The sequence below is a fragment of the Choloepus didactylus genome, chromosome 21 (assembly GCF_015220235.1).
Source record: "Choloepus didactylus isolate mChoDid1 chromosome 21, mChoDid1.pri, whole genome shotgun sequence".
NCBI classification, from domain to species: Eukaryota; Metazoa; Chordata; class Mammalia; order Pilosa; family Megalonychidae; genus Choloepus; species Choloepus didactylus.
Window position 1 is genome coordinate 29,955,099 of NC_051327.1, and position 19,501 is coordinate 29,974,599.

The 19,501-nt window shown below is 45.1% G+C and overlaps 1 protein-coding gene across 2 annotated transcripts; it reads left to right on the forward strand.

Moving 5' to 3' along the window:
- Window positions 1-3,584: 3,584 nt before the first annotated feature.
- On the forward strand, window positions 3,585-10,265 carry LOC119518216 (olfactory receptor 2C1). Of its 2 annotated transcripts, none has more exons than XM_037815308.1 (2): window positions 3,585-4,366; window positions 4,490-10,265. In XM_037815308.1, the coding sequence occupies exon 2, from the start codon at window positions 6,881-6,883 to the stop codon at window positions 7,817-7,819; it is 939 nt and encodes a 312-aa protein (XP_037671236.1). In that variant the 5' UTR covers window positions 3,585-4,366; window positions 4,490-6,880; the 3' UTR covers window positions 7,820-10,265. The 2 variants fall into 2 exon arrangements, with proteins under 2 accessions (XP_037671236.1, XP_037671237.1); XM_037815309.1 differs by lacking the exon at window positions 3,585-4,366 and having other exon boundaries at window positions 4,527-4,552; window positions 6,835-10,265.
- The last annotated feature ends 9,236 nt before the right edge of the window (window positions 10,266-19,501 follow it).

Genomic DNA, 19,501 nt, shown 5'->3' on the forward strand with positions numbered 1-19,501 from the left:
ACATAGGGAAATCAGGAACCTCCGTTCATAGCTGGTGGGAGTGGAGACTGCTACAGCCCCTTTGGGGCAATTTGGTGGTATTCATTATAATCCAGCAGAGTGTGTGTGTGTGTGTGTATTTAAATATATATATATATATATATATATATATATATATATATATATATATATGTATTTATAAAATGAACTCTCATCCAGGTCATTGGATACATTGAATACATTGCAGTACTGTTTCTGGAAGTGAGAAATTAAAGGCAAGCTATATGTTCATCCATAGGGAGTAGATAAAATATGACAGATGCATATTCAGCATTAGAAACTCTAAATTAAATGTACATGACAGCATGACTTCATCTTTAAAAATACAGCAAAAACATTGTGAAAAAGGAGTTAAAAAGTAAGAAACAGAATGAGAATGCCAGCTCTCCCAATATACACATTGATGTTAATTTAAAACATTTACATAGACAAAACATTATGCTTTACAGGGATACACATATATCCAAACACTCCTATGTAAAACACATTAGATAGAATAGGTAACTATGAGAAAATGTGAAGGAATCAGAGTTGGGGTTGAGAATCAAGTGAGAAAAGTAAATAAAGTAAACTAATGTTTAGCTGAATAAGAGAAGTCTTTCACAGACCAATGATGACAGTCTGCAATAAACTGAGTAGAATTATTTCTCACTTCAAATTTTTAAAACTTTTCTGTTTTTCATGTATAGAGCATCTTCCTATGATCCAGGCACTGTATCAGTGTAGAGGTATGAAATCTAGTTGAGGAAAATAAGACATGGATTCAAGATCAGAGCATCAAGAACACAAGACCAGACCTCTTGCCCAGAGCTACAGTAACACATCCAATGCCTGTGCATCCCAGGTCCGTGCTTACTCAAACATCTCAAATATAACATGTCAAAACTCTTTAATCCCAGCCCCCCGAATTGTGGGGCTCCCACAGTTAGCTCCCTCTCAGCACCTCCATTTTTCCAGTTATTAGGCCAATAACCCTCAAGTCAACTTCAACTCCTGATTTCTCTCACTGCATGTCCAAGCCATCAACAAATCCTGTCAGCTCTACCTGAAAAACATATCCAGAATCCAACCACTTTTTAGTCACTGCACTAGTGCTGTGGACCAAGCCACCATCAGCTCTCACTCGAATGGTTGCAATGGCTGCCCAACATGGCTGCCCAACTGTTGTGCTGATCATGTCACTCTTTTGCTCAAAATTTCCCACAGTTTCTTGTTTTCCTCAGAATAAAATATAAAACTCTTGGTGTTGGGGTTTGAAGCATGTCCTCCACAAAAAGGCATGTTCTGGTTCCAATCCCTGCTTCTATAGATGTGATCCATATGTTATGAGTTAAGCTGTGCCCAAACTGAATGAGGGTGGGGCCTTAATCCAATATGGCGGAAGTCCTTATAAGTAAAGGCAATTGGACATGGAAGTGAAGGCTACAGGGGGAAGCTGGAAGTCATCAAAACCTGGAAGAAAAAGAAGAGGAAGCCACCATGTGATGGGAAAGCAAAGGAACCCAAGGATTGCTGGCCAGACAGATTGCTATTGACTTGGGGAGGAAGCAAGCTTTCTAATCCCCAAAACCGTGAGCCAGTGAGGTCCCATTGTTTAAGCTAACCCCGTGTGGTATTTGTCATAGCAGCCCGGAGACTAAGGCACTTATCATAGATGGTCTGGAAGATTCCACATGATCTGACCCCAGATGCCGTCCCAAACTCATCTCCTAATACTCTCACACCCATTTATTTTCTCCAGCATCACATCCTCATGACACTTCCTTAATGCTTCTAAGCACACTTCTGTCTCAGGGCTTTTGGGCTCACCACTCCTTTTGCTTAGGGTGCACTTTCCCAGACATCTGTGTTCAGGTCTCTGCAAAAATTCTATGTTGTTACAGATGACTTGCCCACTCCCTGTCACTGTCCATCCCTCTTACCTCCCTTTCTTTTTCTTACAGCACTGATCACTTATTATCTACCTTGTTTATTTTTTAATGTCCTGACTCTTTCTCACCAGACTGCGAGCTCCCTGAGGGCAGGGACCAAATCCCGAGTGCCCAGAACAGTGCTTGGGACCCTGTGGGTGCCCAATAAATAACTGTGGAGTAAATAAATGGCTAGGAAAAGATAATCAACTTTACAAGGCAATATGTGATAAATACAAATGCTAGAGGGGTTCAGAAGAGAAAGCAAGGAATCCCAGCTGGACCACGAGACTGCCACCCGGCAGGCACGCCGTTGGCCAGAGTGGGCTACTCCCTGGGCTCTGATATTCCCACATCAGGTCAAAATAACCCGGCTACGCAGTGATCCGGGGGGGATCCTTCTTGCTCTGAATTTTTTTTTTAATTAACCAAAAATCTTTGTAACTAAAAATTTTTAAATTAAAATACCCATTCATCTTTTAAAATTTTTAAATTACAAAGGTAAGGCAAGTTCACTGTAATATATTCAAACAACACATAAGTATAAAATTTTAAAAAGTGAAAGACCTTTCCTCACCAGCCCACATTCCCACTCCCACCTTCAGCTGCTTATTTGTTGTTTCTTCCAGACTTTCTCTATGTATACCAACACGTGTGTGTACATGGATGCACTATGTGTATATGAGTACATATAGAAAGCTTTTTGCAAAAGTGAGACGGTATTATACAAATGGTTCGCAACTTGTTTTGTTTTTGTTTTTTTCTTCACTGAATCTTCCTAGGACATTCTTCCATGTCAGAACCAAACAGATCTACTTTCATTTAAGTGGTTGCTTAAATTCCTGAATTCCCCTACTGATGGACATTTAAGTTCTCCAATTTTTCATGAGTATGGACCTGGGAGTGAAACAGACCTGGTTTTAGATCTTGGCTCTACCCTCTGGCAAGCTCCTTAACACCCCTGAGCCTCAGTGCCTCTCCTGTAAAAGCGGAATAACGGTATGTACCTGGTGTGCCAAGGTGCGCTGGCTGTGATGATGCCCGTCAACTGCGCGGCACTGGTGGGCGTGCAGCAGCAGCCGGCGGAGCGCTGAGCCCGGGAGAGGCTCCCGGAGACCCCCTCGCTCGCCGTCCCAGCCGGGCGCCGGTCTCCTTTCCTAGGCTTCTCCAGTCCTTCGTAAGTTACCGCTTTCCACACAGCCTCGTGTGCGTGTCTAAGGTCATGGCCCTCATTTATGGTTTATGTAAGAGCCGGAAATAGTGGGACCCTCCCCCCAAAAAAAAATCCTCAAAGAAGACATTTCAGAAGTAGTGAGTAAAATGCTAATTTCCTAGGCATAAGATACCCTGGTTTTGGTTTGTTTTGTTTCATTTGCTTAAAAAAATGCTTTACAAATTCTGTGGACAAGGTGGGGCTGGGGGAGCCCTGCTGCGCGGCGGGGAGGGAGGGAAGGGCGGCGGCCCCCTGCCCCGCGCCCCCGGGATGTCCTGCGTTTGTCCAGCGAGAAAAGCCGTCGCTGAGGTCACAACCGTTGACCACTCATCAAGCTCCACTTTCTGCCCCCTCTACTCAGCCACCGAGTAGGGAACGTCACCTGCCCTTCCTGCGCGTTGCGGAACTAAGAGAACGCGAGAGCACCTTGAAGAGAAGAAAATTATATAATTAGTAATTATGCAAGAAGTGCAGCTATTATTGTTGCTTCAGTTAGAAACCTGCCTTCGCGAGAGGCGATGGGTGCGAGAAAGAGGCCGTCCTGCAGGGGCAGCGCGTTCCCCGCCCCGGCCCGCGGGGGCGGACATGGCCCTCTGCGCGCTGCGGGACCCGCCGGACCAGCCTGGCCTCCCCGCGGCCGACCCGCGCCTCCGGGTTAAGAGCCTGCGGCCGCAGCCTCCTTCCGGATTCCTCGCTCGCTCTCCCTGCTGGATCCTCCCTGAGCAGGGAAAGCCTGAGGGATTTGGGGGAATCCTGCCGCCAAAGGTATATTTCCACCAACGGTTCATGGACTTTTATTACTGGAGAAGCCCGGGGAAGGGAGGGAAGGAAGATGGGGCAAGGAAACAGAAAAGAGAAAAGAGATTGCTCAAGGGCCTTTAACCGATTTCAGGCTCCTCCGTGAGGAGCAAGGTTGGAGAGACGAGGAAGTAGATCCCCCTCCCCCGAGCGTTTGTGCAGAGCTTTCTCGGTCCGCTCGGGGAGGAGGCAGGAAGGCCAACTGCTCAAACTGCAAAGGGGAGATTTAAAACGACACAGTAAGAACTATTTAACAAAGATCATCTTTAGAACGGGCCAGGAGAGAGGCTGGGAAACTCTTAGCCTGAAAGAAACCCCTCTGTGTGTGGACCCCCGCCTGGGAACAGAATCCCCAAGCAGCAAGGAACCCTGAGAGGCTGAAGTACAGCCCGGCTCCTCCAGATCTGTAAGCCACCCCAATCTCTCCCCATGCCAAAGAATTTACCTGTATCTTATCACCCTGAAAGCTTAAAAAGTCTTATCACAATTTCCCCTGCTTTTAATTTAAGCCTATTTTTGTTTTTCATAGACAAGGAAGACACTTGAGCAGTACTCACTCAACTTTAAAATCCCACCATTAACAGTGAAGACGGTAACTGGGGTGGGGGTGGGGAGGCAAAAACACACATCTTGTAACCATTGCTTCATGAACAAGACTGAGGCTTCACTTGTCTTCATAGGATCTGTTTCCTCCCGTTCCCTAAAAATCAGCACATTCTCCATATCCTTTTTAAAGGGGCAGGCAAACCAGGTAACCCGCTCCAATAAGCAGCCGCCTAAAGCAGTCACAGCAGAAAGCCTGCTTCCCGCCCCTCACCTAGAACACTCCTTTGTTGATTTTGCACTTTGGGGTTACTCGCTGCCGCTTGCCTTCAGCTTGTGGACAGGTGCAGCTTTGAGATCTACCCCTGGAATGTCTGTGCTTGCAGGCCTTTTACCATTCTGAGTTTGTGGTGTTAAATTTTGTACTTGTTTAACGTACTACCATGCATTTAGTCCTTTTTCTATTTTATAGGATCCTTTGCTCAGCAGAATTGCCACCTGGTCAGGCCTACAGCCTGTTCAGCCAGGATTCTTTCTCCAATCAGAGAACACATTTTTAGGAGAGTTTGGTTGACCTCCCTGATGCTAACATCAAAAGTTAGGGACCCCTCAGAAAAGCACACATTCCCTTAAATTTGCATTATAACTTTGTTACTTAAATTTTAATATTTTTAAACTTTGGTGCTTCTTGGGAGTAATAGTTTGCAAAAGGTTATTTCAACTATGCACTTGTTCCCTTTATTGGTCCTAAGTTTAACTCTTTTAAGATGCAAACTCCTCTAGCTTTGATTCTTGAATTCCAGTATTTGGGAGGGGGAATCCCTGTTGACTTTATCTATTACCTCAAATCTTTTTGATTTGAGAGGTTTTGATTGTATTCTGCCTCCACCTTTAACCTTTAGACAAAGTTTATTTTGCTTTTTTGGTTCTTACCTTCTATACTATCACAATACCATCTGATTTTGAAAACCATATCCCTAACTCTGACCAAGTCATCAAGAAAATACTAACTTAGAACTTATGTGCAAGAGTCAGACACAAACTGAACCATCAGGAATATCGCTGTCAACTATCTCCAAAATAAAGGAAATATTTTGAAACAAAATCTACCTAAAAACCTCTCTGTTGGGATCTGGAATGCAGGATTAGGTTTTTGGTTTTGTTTTGCTTTTTATGATTCCCTTTCCTAATGAGGTTTTTGCCTGGGCTAATATTAAAAGCAAGGCTTGAATTCTGAGGTCAAGCATCCCTACATGGGGGTGTCAGCTGCTGTGATTGGAGAAGGCCAGTTTTCCGGATCTGCTGTGGTTTTACACAGGTGGCCAGTTGAGAGTATTCCCTCCCAATCTTCAGCATCCAGGTGAGGCCAACTGATCCAAGGACTATTTCTGTTTTGTTCTCAGATTCATTTATTAATCAAGAGATCTAAGATACTGGGGAAGGGCCTTTGTTTAGGGTCTTCAAAGGAGCCTAAGTCCTGGCCAAGAAAAGGAGATGGTAATTGGCCAATATTAATAAAAGCTATTTTTTTGTTCATGAGATACTAAGAATTACTCCAAGGTTTAGAGGTGGGCATGGTAGCCATCTACATCAAAACATCAGGGATCTCTCTGGAATCTTCTAGTTTCTTTTAATAGTTATGGATGCCCATTAACTTAACCCCTTTTTGTATGAAACTTGTTTATATTTTTAGCCTGTTCCACCTAAACTTACTTGGGCTTATGTGAAGTTTTGTTTCTTTTACACTTATCTCCTCTTATTTCACATAGTCACCTATTCTGTATTTGGTGACCACATCTGCGTTCACTCCTTCTTCCATTATTTACATGATTTTATACTTGTCATGTTCTTCCTCAGTCTTCGTCTTTCTTGATCAGCAGTTTTCAACTGGGAGAGGAAGGATACAGAAGGGAGAAGAGGAAATACATCAGACACTTTGGGGAGCTTTTCCAAATACAGTATGTACTCTTCCCACTTCTCTGAGCATATCAAATATGGGAAGATGAATATTTTGAGAATTTTTGCATCTACTCCTGATGGTCAAATCCCTCCACCCTGTTGTAAACCACTGTTCTGATCTGAAGAGCCCTAATCTTTTTGTTCTATCTTTATTAAGCACTTCCTTCATTTTGGTGATAGCTCATGTTTGTCATTCTGATGGAATCAGTTTCCATTCATTGTGGGACTGACAGTGGTTGAGGGTTGCCACCAAACTTTTTGTTCGTAAGAATTAAACTGTTACATAACTGTGAAGCTTGGAGATCTATTAGACCTTCCCTGATGCAGATCCCCCTTATCCAATAGCTTCTTCTTCACTTGCTTTGCTCCCAGCAGTTTTCCCCAGGCAGATTCCTCAAGGCACTGAAGGCAACCAGTGATGGAGAGGGCCAACAACAGTTCCTTAGGGGGTTTCATTCTGATGGGTATATCTGACCATCCCCAGCTGGAGAGGATTTTTTTTGTAGCCATCCTCATCTCTTACTTGCTGACCCTACTTGGAAACTCGACCATCATCCTGCTTTCCCGCCTAGATGCCCGGCTCCACACACCCATGTACTTCTTCCTCAGCCACCTCTCCACGTTGGACCTTGCCTTCACTACTAGCTCTGTACCCCAAATGCTGATCAATTTATGGGGCCCAGACAAAACCATCAGCCATGGTGGCTGTGTGACCCAACTCTATGTCTTCCTTTGGCCAGGGGCTTCTGAGTGCATCCTGCTGGTGGTGATGGCATTCGACCGCTATGTGGCAGTCTGCCGGCCCCTGCACTACACCACCACCATGAACCCTCGGCTCTGCTGGCTGCTGGCTGCCATTGCCTGGTTGGGTGGCTTGGGCAACTCCGTGATCCAGTCAACGTTCACTCTGCAGCTCCCGTTGTGTGGGCATCGGAGGGTGGACAGCTTCCTGTGTGAGGTGCCCGCCATGATCAAACTAGCCTGTGGAGACACAAGTCTCAATGAGGCTGTGCTCAACGGAGTCTGCACCTTCTTCACTGCTGTTCCCCTGAGCATCATCCTCATCTCCTACTGCTTCATTGCTCAGGCGGTGCTGAAGATCTGCTCAGCTGAGGGGCGTCAGAAGGCCTTTAATACTTGTCTCTCCCATCTGGTGGTGGTGTTCCTCTTCTATGGCTCAGCCATCTATGGATATCTGCTCCCAGCTAAGTCCAGCAATCAGAACCAGGGCAAATTCATTTCCCTCTTCTACTCGGTAGTCACGCCCATGATGAATCCTCTCATCTACACTCTTAGGAACAAGGAGGTGAAGGGGGCGCTAAGAAGGCTGCTGAGGAAAGGAAGGGAAGTTGGCTGAGAGAAGCAAAACTTCTCCATCGTTTATTGCCTCTTCTTCTCTACACAGTTTTTGTCATCATCTCTCTGGTCAGGTGAACACGAGGAGAACTGACCTGGCAAAACCGAGGCATGTCTACACTTATTTACCAAAACAACCTACTGTGTACTACAGAAACAGGGCTAGCATGTGCCGTTCAAGGCCCAGTGGTTATCAACCTAGTTCAGACCTATCTCATTGTCTGTCTCCAATGTCCACATGTTGTTTATTATACCTTATATTTCTAGAGAATTCTGTACTTTTCTAAAGCACCGCCACCTGCAGTATCTTATATACCATTATTATAATGTCACAAAATCAAGCCAGGTATTATTAACCCCATATGAAGGCCCACACGGTTCATCTTACCTACCCATCGTCTTTGTCCTTCTTTTTTTGTCTCTTCTTCTCTTTAGTTTGCTGTATGTTAACACATCCATACATCCTCTGTCATCTTGCTTACTTTCTCCCTTATGCTCATGTCCCATTCTTCCTTCTGCCTCATTTAATATTTAATGAGAAAAGGTAGGAAAGACCATCTGCTTTTCAATTCTACCCAAAGATAAGTCCTTGCTATAGTTTTATTTAAATCATCCCATCTAAAAGTCCTAGCTCTTGGGTTTGATTCCAGCATTGGAATATACTAGTCTGTTCGGTGATTATGGAATGCTCTGAGTTCCTTTCAGCAAATTTAAGAGCCTAAGAAGAATCATTCATCCATAAAACAAGATTCTCTGTGCTGATCTTGCCTCTCGAACTTACAGTTCTTAGAACTCAGCAATCAGTCCAGCACGCACTGACTCAGTCGAGGAACTCAGGTATTAGAATCAGGATGCCAGTTTGTGATTCTGTGCATTATTGGAATTGCCAGAGGAATCCTTATCCACCATGGTTCATTGCTATTTTCCCAGGCGGAGGAGCCAGGTTAATATGACAAAGTTACTTGGCAACTACATTACCAGAGAAAAGTAGATTAATAGGTTTTAGGACTAGTTTAGTTTCAGCTTCGTGTCCCCCACTGCATCTGTAAACACATGCCTTGTCCATAGTAGATGCTCAATAAATGCTTAGTGAATGGAGTTAACAAGCCTCATGAATTCTGCTTTTTCACACTAGCAACTAAATTTGTCAAATGAATCATTTTCATGTTTGCAGTTTGGGGTTATCCTGTCCCTTGGGCAACACTAAAAAAACAAAGTCAAATTTCCCCCTTTCCCACACTTCCATAATGCTCTCTAAAGACATTTAACTATATTGTCCTGTCCTGAGGTTATCTTCCCAGTTGCAGACCAATACCATGTTCTATTTTCTCTGTTTCTTACAAAGAAATACTGAGATATGTCTCCAGGACTGGACAACTGGTGGCATTATCTTGGTGAATTCGCAAAAGTCCAGAGTCTTGCAGTCTCAAAAAGTTCATTGATAAATGCTCTCAGATGAGATCAGTTCTTAGGGGGTAGACTCACAATAACCAAGTTCCTAAAGGCTGAGGTATAAACCCGAATTCCAGTTATTTGGTTTATGAGAACTGTAACTGTAAGGAGACTGGTCACATGCTCCAGCTGGTTCATTTACAGTGAGAAATGACATTAAATTCCCATTGGTTAAGCCATCCCTTTGCACAGTATTTGCCTGAGCAGCCTAGGAAACTAAAGCATAAGGCAATCATCTCCTCTGAGTAGTCAACTTTGACCTTCCCTTCTCCCAAATGTGTTAGAGGCTCATTCTCTGTGCTGCTCCCCCAGTAACCCTGAACAGTGGGGAGATCCTGGACTTGGAGGTGATGGAGGCAGACCTGCTACCCACCAGCTGTAAGACTCTGGGTGATAACTGAGAGTCCTGCACCTTGAAGGGCTGTTGTATGAATCAAACAAGATTAGATATATACAGTGTATGGAACCTGGTGAATAATACTGAAGAAATTATTTCCTGATAGTAATACTACATAACACACTGATTTTGATCAGTTTATTAGTTTGTCTCTCATCACCCACACCCCAAATAGTGAGAGGCTCAGAGGCAGAGGCTGTGTCTTTCACGGCACCTGATTTGTTGAAGGGTGTACTCGGCACAGAATGACTGATAAATAAATGTTTGTTGAGTATTATTATTGTGGTAAAATATATATAACATAAAATTTGCCATTTTAAACATTTTAAGTGTGCAATTCAGTGGCATTAATTACATTCACAGTGACCACAATCATTACTATTTCCAAAATTTTTATCACCCCAAACAGAAACTCTGTACCCATCAAGCAATAATTCCCTATTCCCCGTTTACCTCAACCCCTGGTAACTCTATTCTACTTTCTGGTTCTATGCGTTTGACTATTCTAGATAATTCAATTAAGTGGAATCATATAATTGTCCTTTTGTGTCTAGTTTATTTCACCCAACATGGATTTCAAGGTTCATCTGTGTGGTAGCATTTATTATAGCTTCATTCCTTTATGTTTATCCATTCCTCTGTTGATGGGCACTTGGGTAGTTTCCACCTTTGACTATTGTGAATAGTGCTGCCGTGAACATTGGCGTACAGGTATCTGTTTGAGTACCTGTTTTCAATTCTTTGAGGTATACATCTAGCAGTGGAATTGCTGGGTCTTATGGTAATTCCATGTTTAACTTTCAGAGGAATGGTCCTGGAATGTTTTCCATGATAGCTGCTACATTTTACATTCCCATCAGTCATGCATGAAGGTTCCATTTCTTCATATTTGTTATTTTCCACTTTTTGATGAATATACATTTTAACAGTGACTCCATCCAAAGAAATAATCTTAACATGGCAATTTTTGGTTACATGACACAGCAAGCAGGGAAAGCATTTTGGAAAAAAAAACTGTTTTCTCAGTGTTCTCTCAAACTAGACCATGACAACTCCCGACACTGCCCAGGCAGGGTGCCAACCAAACTCCACCTGACTGTGCACGTCTAGTCTCCAGGTCACTCTTCTTGCTTGCACACACTTTACTCTCTCCCTATTTTCAACTCCAACTCTGTAGCATGCTGGGGTAACTCCAAGAACATAACTGAATATGGAGGACCCATAAAAGGAAAAAAAAACCTCCACATGCAAAATGAATACATGCTGTCATAACCTTATTTATAGCAAACTCACTGTGTGAGGTAGAAAGGAGAAGGAAATCAGAGTAGCGGAAAGATAGCGAGGAAAGTGCCACTTCCCTTCTGAGGATTTCTTAGAGGAGGAAGTATTTTTAAATGCATATGTAAAATGGAAGAAGCCTTGGAAAATAGGAATGATGAATAGGCTTGGGCAAATAGAGCTATGCAGATAGTAGATACTTACTGAATACTAGTTTGAATGATTGCATTAGGAAAATCAAGACAATGAGTCCAAGCCAGTGGGGAGAGAAATCAAGCAACATAGGCTGATCTGATTTTTTAAAAGAAGTCTTGAGGCAGAGGGTAAAGGTTGAGGTCATGATGTATTTATTCATCATTGGGAGCCAATTCAGAGGGTTAAAGAAGAGTAAGGAAGGTGGATTTGTCAGGCTGATGACTAGAAAAGACAATCTTAACAACAGTACAAAGAATAGGATGGAAGTTATAATGGTTTTAAAATAATGTCCATGAATTCTTTGATATGCCTTCCTTCAAGAGGTAAGATCTTGTGGGAAACTGAGTCTTCCATGTTGCCTGAGGCATATCTAGGGTGGTGACTTAGAACGCTGAGCCGCAGGCCTGCATAGAATGCCATGCAGGCCCACCCTGTAAAGAGGTGTGTCTTGTGACTACCATTAGCTTAAACCTAGATTGGACACACCTGATGGGCTTGCCGCCACCTGAGCACCTTTAGCATGTACACCTGATCTTCTGAAATAAATAGCTGGAGCAAGGCTGCATTGTCGTCCACCTAGCACGAGATGCAAGTGGGCCCCCTGCTCCCTTAATTCTTAGCTTTGTGTCCGTGTCTCATTCCTGCGTCACCCTGTCAGCAATAAGATCTAAATCCCCTCCACTTGAAAGTGTGCTGCATTTAGTGTCTCACTTCTAACAAACAGGAAAAAGCAGAAGTGACAAGGTGTGGCTTCAAAGAACTGGTCATAAAAGGCACTGCAGCTTGCTCCTTGCTTGCTCTCTTTGATCCTCACTCTGGGGGAAGCCAGCTGTCGTGCTCTGAGGACACTCGAGCAGCCCTATGGAGAGACCCATATGGCAAGGAATCAAGGCTTCCAGCCAACAGCCATTTGGGTGCGCCATTTCGGAAACAGGTCTTCCAGTCTTCAGCTGACTGCAGCCCCTGCTGACATCATGACTGCAACGTCATGAGGGCCCCTGACCACCCAGCTAAGCCACTCTTGAATTCTTGAACTATGAGATAATAAGTATTTTTTTTTTTTACTTTAAGCTACAAAGTTTGGGGGATAATTTTTTATGCGGTGATCGATAAGTGGTACAGATAATAGTCTATTGAGAAAGAGATTGCCTAGCCCATAATTAAAATCAAAAGAGAAGAAAAACATGTGAAAGAAGAATCGGAAATTGAAAGCCAGCTGTTCAGTGTCCCTGGCATCTGGGTATATTTGACTTGGCTAGAAATACTTTGGTGTGGCAGGGCCCTTGGAAATTGCAGAAAGAAGAGCTTGCTTTTCACGACATGAAGCTGGAATTTTGAGATGATTCTCCCCCTTGCCTTCTCTGTCCTTGTCATTGGATAAACCATTGAGGGCAGGACTGGGAGTGCCTTTTCCTTGGCCTGTGGTCTATGACTATGACACTAAAGCACAGAATTATCTCACGGTCAGGGCCGATGGAGTTAAGAAACAGGTTACAGGGCTTTTGCACATTGGCAATTCAGAATATGGAGGAAAAAGCACCTTAGGGTGCACTGGAGAAGTTCTGGGCAGCTCAGGAGACATGTGAATCTGGCACCTGAGAAGCACTGCTCTGATCTGATTTTTCCCCACACTTGGGCTCTGGTTTCTCTCTCTCTTTCTTTCCTGCCAATGTAGCCACATGTTTACTCTGCTCTATGAATAGGAGCAGCAGGATACCTTGGAAAGTTCAGGATACTGGGCATCAAGAGACTTGAGTTTTTTAGGCTCACTCTGGAACTAATTAGCTATGGTAGTCAGTGGACCTCTATAGCTCTCTGTTTCATCATCTGTAAATGAATATGATATCTGGAAGGAATGTTGCAAGGATCAAAACAGATAATGCATGTGACAGTGCTTTAAAAATGGCTCTGTGTTGTGCCTAATTGAAGGAGAAATACTTTCCTAAAGAAGTTTATCAGTCTATTTTACAACCCACCTCCCTCCATTTATATCCTGTGGAGTACCATTTCTTCTTTGGGCTCCCAGAGCCTCCATAACTGATGGAAGGTTGTAGGAGCACAAGACTGGAGACACGGAGGCCACTTAGGAGGCTCCTGTGGTAATTCAGGGAGAAACCTTAGTATTATGCTCCATTCTTCTTTCTCTTGCCCTTTGCCTCCCAACCCATTTGCTCCCTCTTCAAAATACATCCAGAACATGACCCTTCTTTCAGTCCTCTCTGCTGTTATTTTTGTCTAACCCACTTTCAGTGCTCACTTTGATATTGCAACAGCCTCTTAACTGGTCTCCCTGCTTCTTCTCTTCCCTCAGAATAATCATTCTCAACAGAGTAGCTAGACTGATTATTTTAAAACCTTGCTCTTCTGCTCAAAACTTTAAATGGTTTTCTTTCTCACTTACATTGTCCCCAAAGCCTGACATGATGCCTCTTCCGGCTGCGTCTCTGATCTCATCTCCCCTCACTCCCTTGCACAGGCTACTCTAGCCACACTGGCCTCCCTCTGATTCCCTGAACACCATCAAGTTTACATCTCCCTCAGGGCCTCTGCAATGTTCAATTCCATGGTCTGGGACCCTCTTCCCCCAGATCCCCTCACCATTTGCTCACTCTCTTCCTCCAGGTCTCTGCTCTATGTCACCTGGCCAGAAAGGCCTTCCCTAACTCCTTTATCTACAGTCACACCTCCCTGACATTCTAGGTCCTCACCCTAGGTTACTGTTCTTTATAGTTTTGTGATCACCTGATGTACATTTGTCTACTGCATATTTCCCCTCTCTAGAATGTAAGTTTCACAAGAACAAAGACTGTCCATTTTCTTCAACAGTGAAAATAAAAAGAAGATGAATGAAAGCCACAGTAAGGATTAGAATTTCAAAGGCAAAAGCAAGATATGACAGTAAGAATTAAATTAAAAATAAGCCCTATATGAATATTGTAAAGCACTATAATAAGGTATCTGGGGATGCTGCTTAACATCCTGCAGTGCCCACCACAGCCACCACCCCAGAGAACCATTGGCCCCCAATGTCAACAGTGCCTCGTGGGAAACCCTCACCTCATTTAGGAAACTTTAAGATTTGCCCTAGAAGGATTTGCTCTGGGGCCCCGGACAGGTTGCAGAGAGCTGCATTGATTCTGGAGCCACTGCCTGGACGCAGCTGCCTGTTGAAAGCTTGGACATTGGAAGGTGGTAGGGAGAGGAGGAGAGAAGATGGCACAGCCTCCGAGGGGAACAGCGCAGGTCAGCCCCTGCCCCTGCAAAGTGCCTGGACCGGTTCTTGTCCAACATGTGACTGCACCCCAGCCTCCCAGATTTTACTGCCTCAAGGACCTGAGGGTGATGCCCGAGCTCCCCTCTGCCAGGAAGCCTGGCTGGTGTCCCCCAGCCAGATGTAGGCTCGGCCACCCCTATGCCCTGTGACCTTCAGCAAGTCTTTGGCCCTGTCTGCTCTGCTTCCTGGCCTCTCCCGCCCCATGCCCTTTACATCTGCTGCGCTTTCAGTCTGGAATGCTCTTGCCAGCATTGTCGAGCTCCCTCCCGCCCCACGGCCAGGCGGAGTCTGGGAGGGGATCTGAAACACCACAGCCAGACCCCCACCACTCCTTGCCTCAGTTCTCAGGGGCTTTTGGCATTCAGAGCACTGTTCATCTCTTAAAGGAGGTGGTTCTGGCTCAGTACCCATGGGTGTCAGCCCTGCACCAGCAGAGCAGAGTGTGAACACTGGGGATGAGGCCACTGGTGATGCTGTGGGGGTGGGGGGAGCCACAGAGGGGACCCCCACGCAAACACAGCGCCATGCAGAGAGCCCAGGGCAGCCCTGGCCCGTGTGTGAGCCACAGAGGGGACCCCAGCAAGAGCCCCTCAAGAGGAAGTCTGTGCTGGGAAGCTGAAAGGAGGGCTGTTTCACGCAAAAAAGAGGTGGCCGGGGGGTATTTTGCCCCCAACAGTTAGGACTTTTATGTTGACTGGCCCTGCTCAGCCCGGGACAGCACCAGCTGATGTGGAGAGGTCTGCTAAAAGGAGTGTCCTCATCAGGGTGACCCCCACCCCCATGCAGGCCAAGCGGTTGCTGCTGCTGCCCCTTTTCAGAGCAGGGTGGCTGTTGTGGAATACCACTTGGCCATGAAAAGAAGTGACATTCTGATACACACTTATGATGTGGCTGAACCTCGAAGACATGGTGCTGAGTGAGAAGCCAGATGCAAAAGGCCCCATACCATCCAATTTCACTTATATGAAAGGTCCAGAACAGTGAATCTGTAGAGACAGGAAGCAGATCCTAGTTCAAGGGATGGGAAGGGGGAATGGGGAGTGACGGTTGATGAGATGGGGTCTCCTTTGAGGGTGATGAAAATGTTCTGGAACTAGATAGAGGTGGTGGTTGCACAACATTGTGAATTATTAAACACCAGCGAGTTGTACACTTAAAAAAAAAAAAAAAAACTGCCCGAGATTTCCTACCCATATAGTCCAACTGGACCAGTGCCCCACCTCTGCCTATTCTATCCTCTTAACTTTTGTCCACTAGAAAAAGCTGCTTTTGTAAAGCCTTTGGAACCTTGGGCTTAACAAACTCATTTAGACTGAGGTGTTAATGACTGAGATTGCCTTAATGTCTAACTTGTCTTGAATTTTTGAATTTTAACATGATATTCGCCTTTGGTGAAACTCTAGGCAGCCACTGGAGATTTGCGGATGGAGACCTTTACTACACTCCCATGCTGTAGTTTGCAAAAGGGAGACTTCACCAAAGATACCTGTGAAGTGGCCCTTGGTTAAGAGCAGAAAATGCACCAAACTCGAATGGGCAAAAACTTGAATATGATAATTTCCAAGGGCAGTATTAGGGAACAACTATGCATGTGTACACCCTTGACCCAGACTATGTCAGTCTACAGAAATAATTACATTTATGTTCAAAGATACACATACAAGAATATTCTGAACAGCATTTGCACACACACGTGAAAATCAGGTATCTGAACGTCCATCAAAAGGAAAATGATTGAAGATTAAATATATTATGGTACATGCCTACATACATGAATTTTAAAAATTGAGGTAGATCTATATATCAAAATAGAAAAAAACATGAAGATATACTAAATGGAAAAAACAAGTTACAGATTAAGGTCCAGAAAAATACACAAAGTTATTTCCTCTGGGGAGAGAATGTAGTTTGGGAGGTAAGGGATAAAGGGAGACTTTTTTTTCACAGTGAGAATGTTTTATGGTACTTCCATAATACAAAAAATAAATAAAGGGGAAAAAACCATTGGTTAGAGGTGAGTTCTTCTACTTCTTGCCATTAGAAAATCTGTTAAATCTGTAAAATGAAAACGGTAACAGGACTGACTTCGCAGTGCTGAGAGCTGCGCCTATCATGCAATAATCGCCAGGTTTCCTCCTACTGTGTCACCCCGACTGCAAAGCAGGGGTGTGCGCCCTGTCAGGGTTGTCGCCAGTACCAACGCAAAGAACACCCATGGAGGATCCTCGAGTACTGACAGCAGTAAAGTACTCGAGGGGGCTAATAAACGCCCGGATCCAGGGCCCCGGGTCCTCAAACATCGTGATTGGCCCCAGCGTACGACGCGCCGGCGGGATCCTTCCCCCTCATTAGTGAGGGCTGCTGTCCATTAGCGGAAAGCGGAAGCCCGGTGGATGGGGCGGTGCTTTAAGGGCACCGCAGGCAGGCCCCGCGCCGTTCCTTTCGGGCTTAGGCCTTGCGCATGCGTCTGACCCTCTGGAAGTCCCAGAGTGCTCCGCAGCGGCTTCCGGAATGGCGCGGTGGAGACAGGGGCGTGGCTGGCGAGTCTTGCGTGAGAGGCGGCTGGGGCGGGGCCGAGGGCCGCGACTCGCCGTCCGCCTTGTCCCCCTCCTTGTGCGTCCTGGGGTCCCGGGACGCAGGGACTTGGAGTGCGCCGCTTCCCTTTGTCTGGGAAGGCGTGGGAACGAGGTAGCCCTGTATGTCGGTCCTTTCCTCCTTTGGGGATCCCGTCGGTTCAGTTTTTCCGGGGAAGTCTTCTTTAAAGGGGAGTAAGCCTCTTGCTTACTCTGTTAACACGCATAAAAACGCTCGGTAACTGAGGCCCTTTTGTGTCTGTCCTTATGCTCGGCGCCGGGGGCACGAAGATAACGGGCTCCTTGTCCTCGGAGAGCTCCTGAGCTGGTGGAGGCGATAAACCCAGAAGAAACAAATTCTGATATTAGTTAGGGTGAGATAAGGCGTGGATCAAGAGGCTTCCAGAAGGTGGTGGTGTTACTGTTACCAGCCGTCATTCCGTGGAGTTCTTCTTGTCCTTGCTTCTCCTTGAAGATACCGAATTTCCCTTATTTGTACATTTCTGATGCCTAGGCTGAGGTGCCCTTCCTTCCCTGGTTGGGAGGGATGGAGACTGGCAGCCCGTCTTGTTCAGGGTATGTGGGAAGAATGACTCAGCCAGAATATTTCAGGCAGGAGAAGTTTGGTGGGCAGAGGACCTGAGGCTGGAAAGTACAGGGCCTGTTCAGGAACTGGGGCAAGTTCACCTGTGCTGGCTTGTAGAACATGTATGGGATAGTGAGTGGGCAATGAGGCTGAGTCTGTAGGCTGGGGCCTTGGGAGCCAGGGAGAGCCTCGAAAACAAGGAGATCTTTGGCTTACATCTGTGGCAATAGGAAGTCTTGAAGGCTTTTGAGCAGAGTAGTTACACAATTAGATATGCTTTGTAGAGTCAGGAAGTACAGATTTGCTCTGTGGGAAAACCAGGCAGAAGACCTACACCAGCCTGATGTATTGCTAGAGTAATGTGTCAGTAGAGTAGGGCTTCTCAAAAGGGTGACTTTTCCTTCCAGGGGATATTTGACAATGTCTGGACCCAATTTATTGGCACGGGGGTGGGGGTGGGGGATGTGGTTGCCACTGGCATCTAGTGAGTAGAGGCCAGGAAAGCTGTTAAACATCCCACAATGCACAGGACAACTTTACAGCAAAGAATTATCTGTTTAAACGTGTCAGTAGAGTTGAGATTCAGAAACCCTGACCTAGAGTGATAGTAGTGGGGACAGATGTCAGAGACATTGCAGAGACCAGGCTTAGGCTCCTTTTGTATCTTTTATGGTGCTTAAGTACTTGACACCTTGTAAGTATAGGTCAGTTAATAATGTCTGATGATCCCAGCCTTCCCCTTATTTTTGCACCCGTGCATTCATTTGCCAAATATTTAGTTAGCACTAGACGCTGTTCGAGGTGCTGGGATTCAGCAATGAGCAAAACAAAGTCTCTACTCTTAAAAGACCTTACCTTCTTGTAGGAAGCGACAGACATTAAACATATAAATATATGTCCAGTGGTGAGATATGCTGTGAATACACTCCTGTAAGATGAAGCCTCTCTTACTGTCACCACATGCCATTTATTCAGCACCTTCTAAGTGCCAAGTACTGGGCTAGATGCTTTACAAGTGCCATTTCTAATCTTTTCCTTCATCCAACAAGGTGGATATTGTTATCCTCAAATGAGAAAAGAACCTCAGAGAAGTTGAAATAATTTGTTCCCCTGAAGGAAGAAAAGCTGATAAGCAAATTTTCTGACCAGGCTTTTGGGGGTAGCCTGGAGAGTGTGACCTGAATCAGAAGATACTAACAAAAGGGTGAAAATCTTCAGATAGATGATCCCATTTGTACATGTAAGATGGCTTGGCCATAGGATAAGAATGAAGGACAAAATAATACTGAAATGGTCTAGAGTTAAGATATCTAGAAAAGGCCTAAGAAGCCAATGTGAGAGGGTAAGGGAGGGGATGAATAAACAGATAAAACTGCACTGTGTGCTTGGCTGACTCCAGGAGCCAAGCATTCCTGGGAGATATTTGATGGCAATGAATGTGATATGAGGCGGCAGCTATGCCTGCATCTTCCCAAGTTCCCCAGGCCTAAGGCCCCTGCCACTGCAGGCCTTCCCTGGCATGGTATTAACATCTGGCATGAGGACTGTGTTTAGAAATTCTACAGATATTATTTAAGCCAGAGTGTTTGCAAGTGAGAGACTGAAGAGGCATTGTAATAAAAGGTTTTGGAATTGGTTTAACCTGTGTTCAAAATCCAGATCTTTCATGTTAGTCACTGTGCAAGTCATTTAACCTTTGATAGTAGGTATGAACTAGGGGCTACTGGGAACCAAGACTTCACTTGCAATTCTCAGTACATCCAAAACTTATGAAAAACTCCAGATGTACCCTGGAATGGCCATGGGAGCTACTGAGTAGTTGCAGCACAGCCTCTTCCAGATGCCAGAGCAGGTAACATCAAGTTCAAACATTTTCAGACTTACTACCACAGGGAGTGACGAGGTTGCTTGCTAGAATCTTATATTTT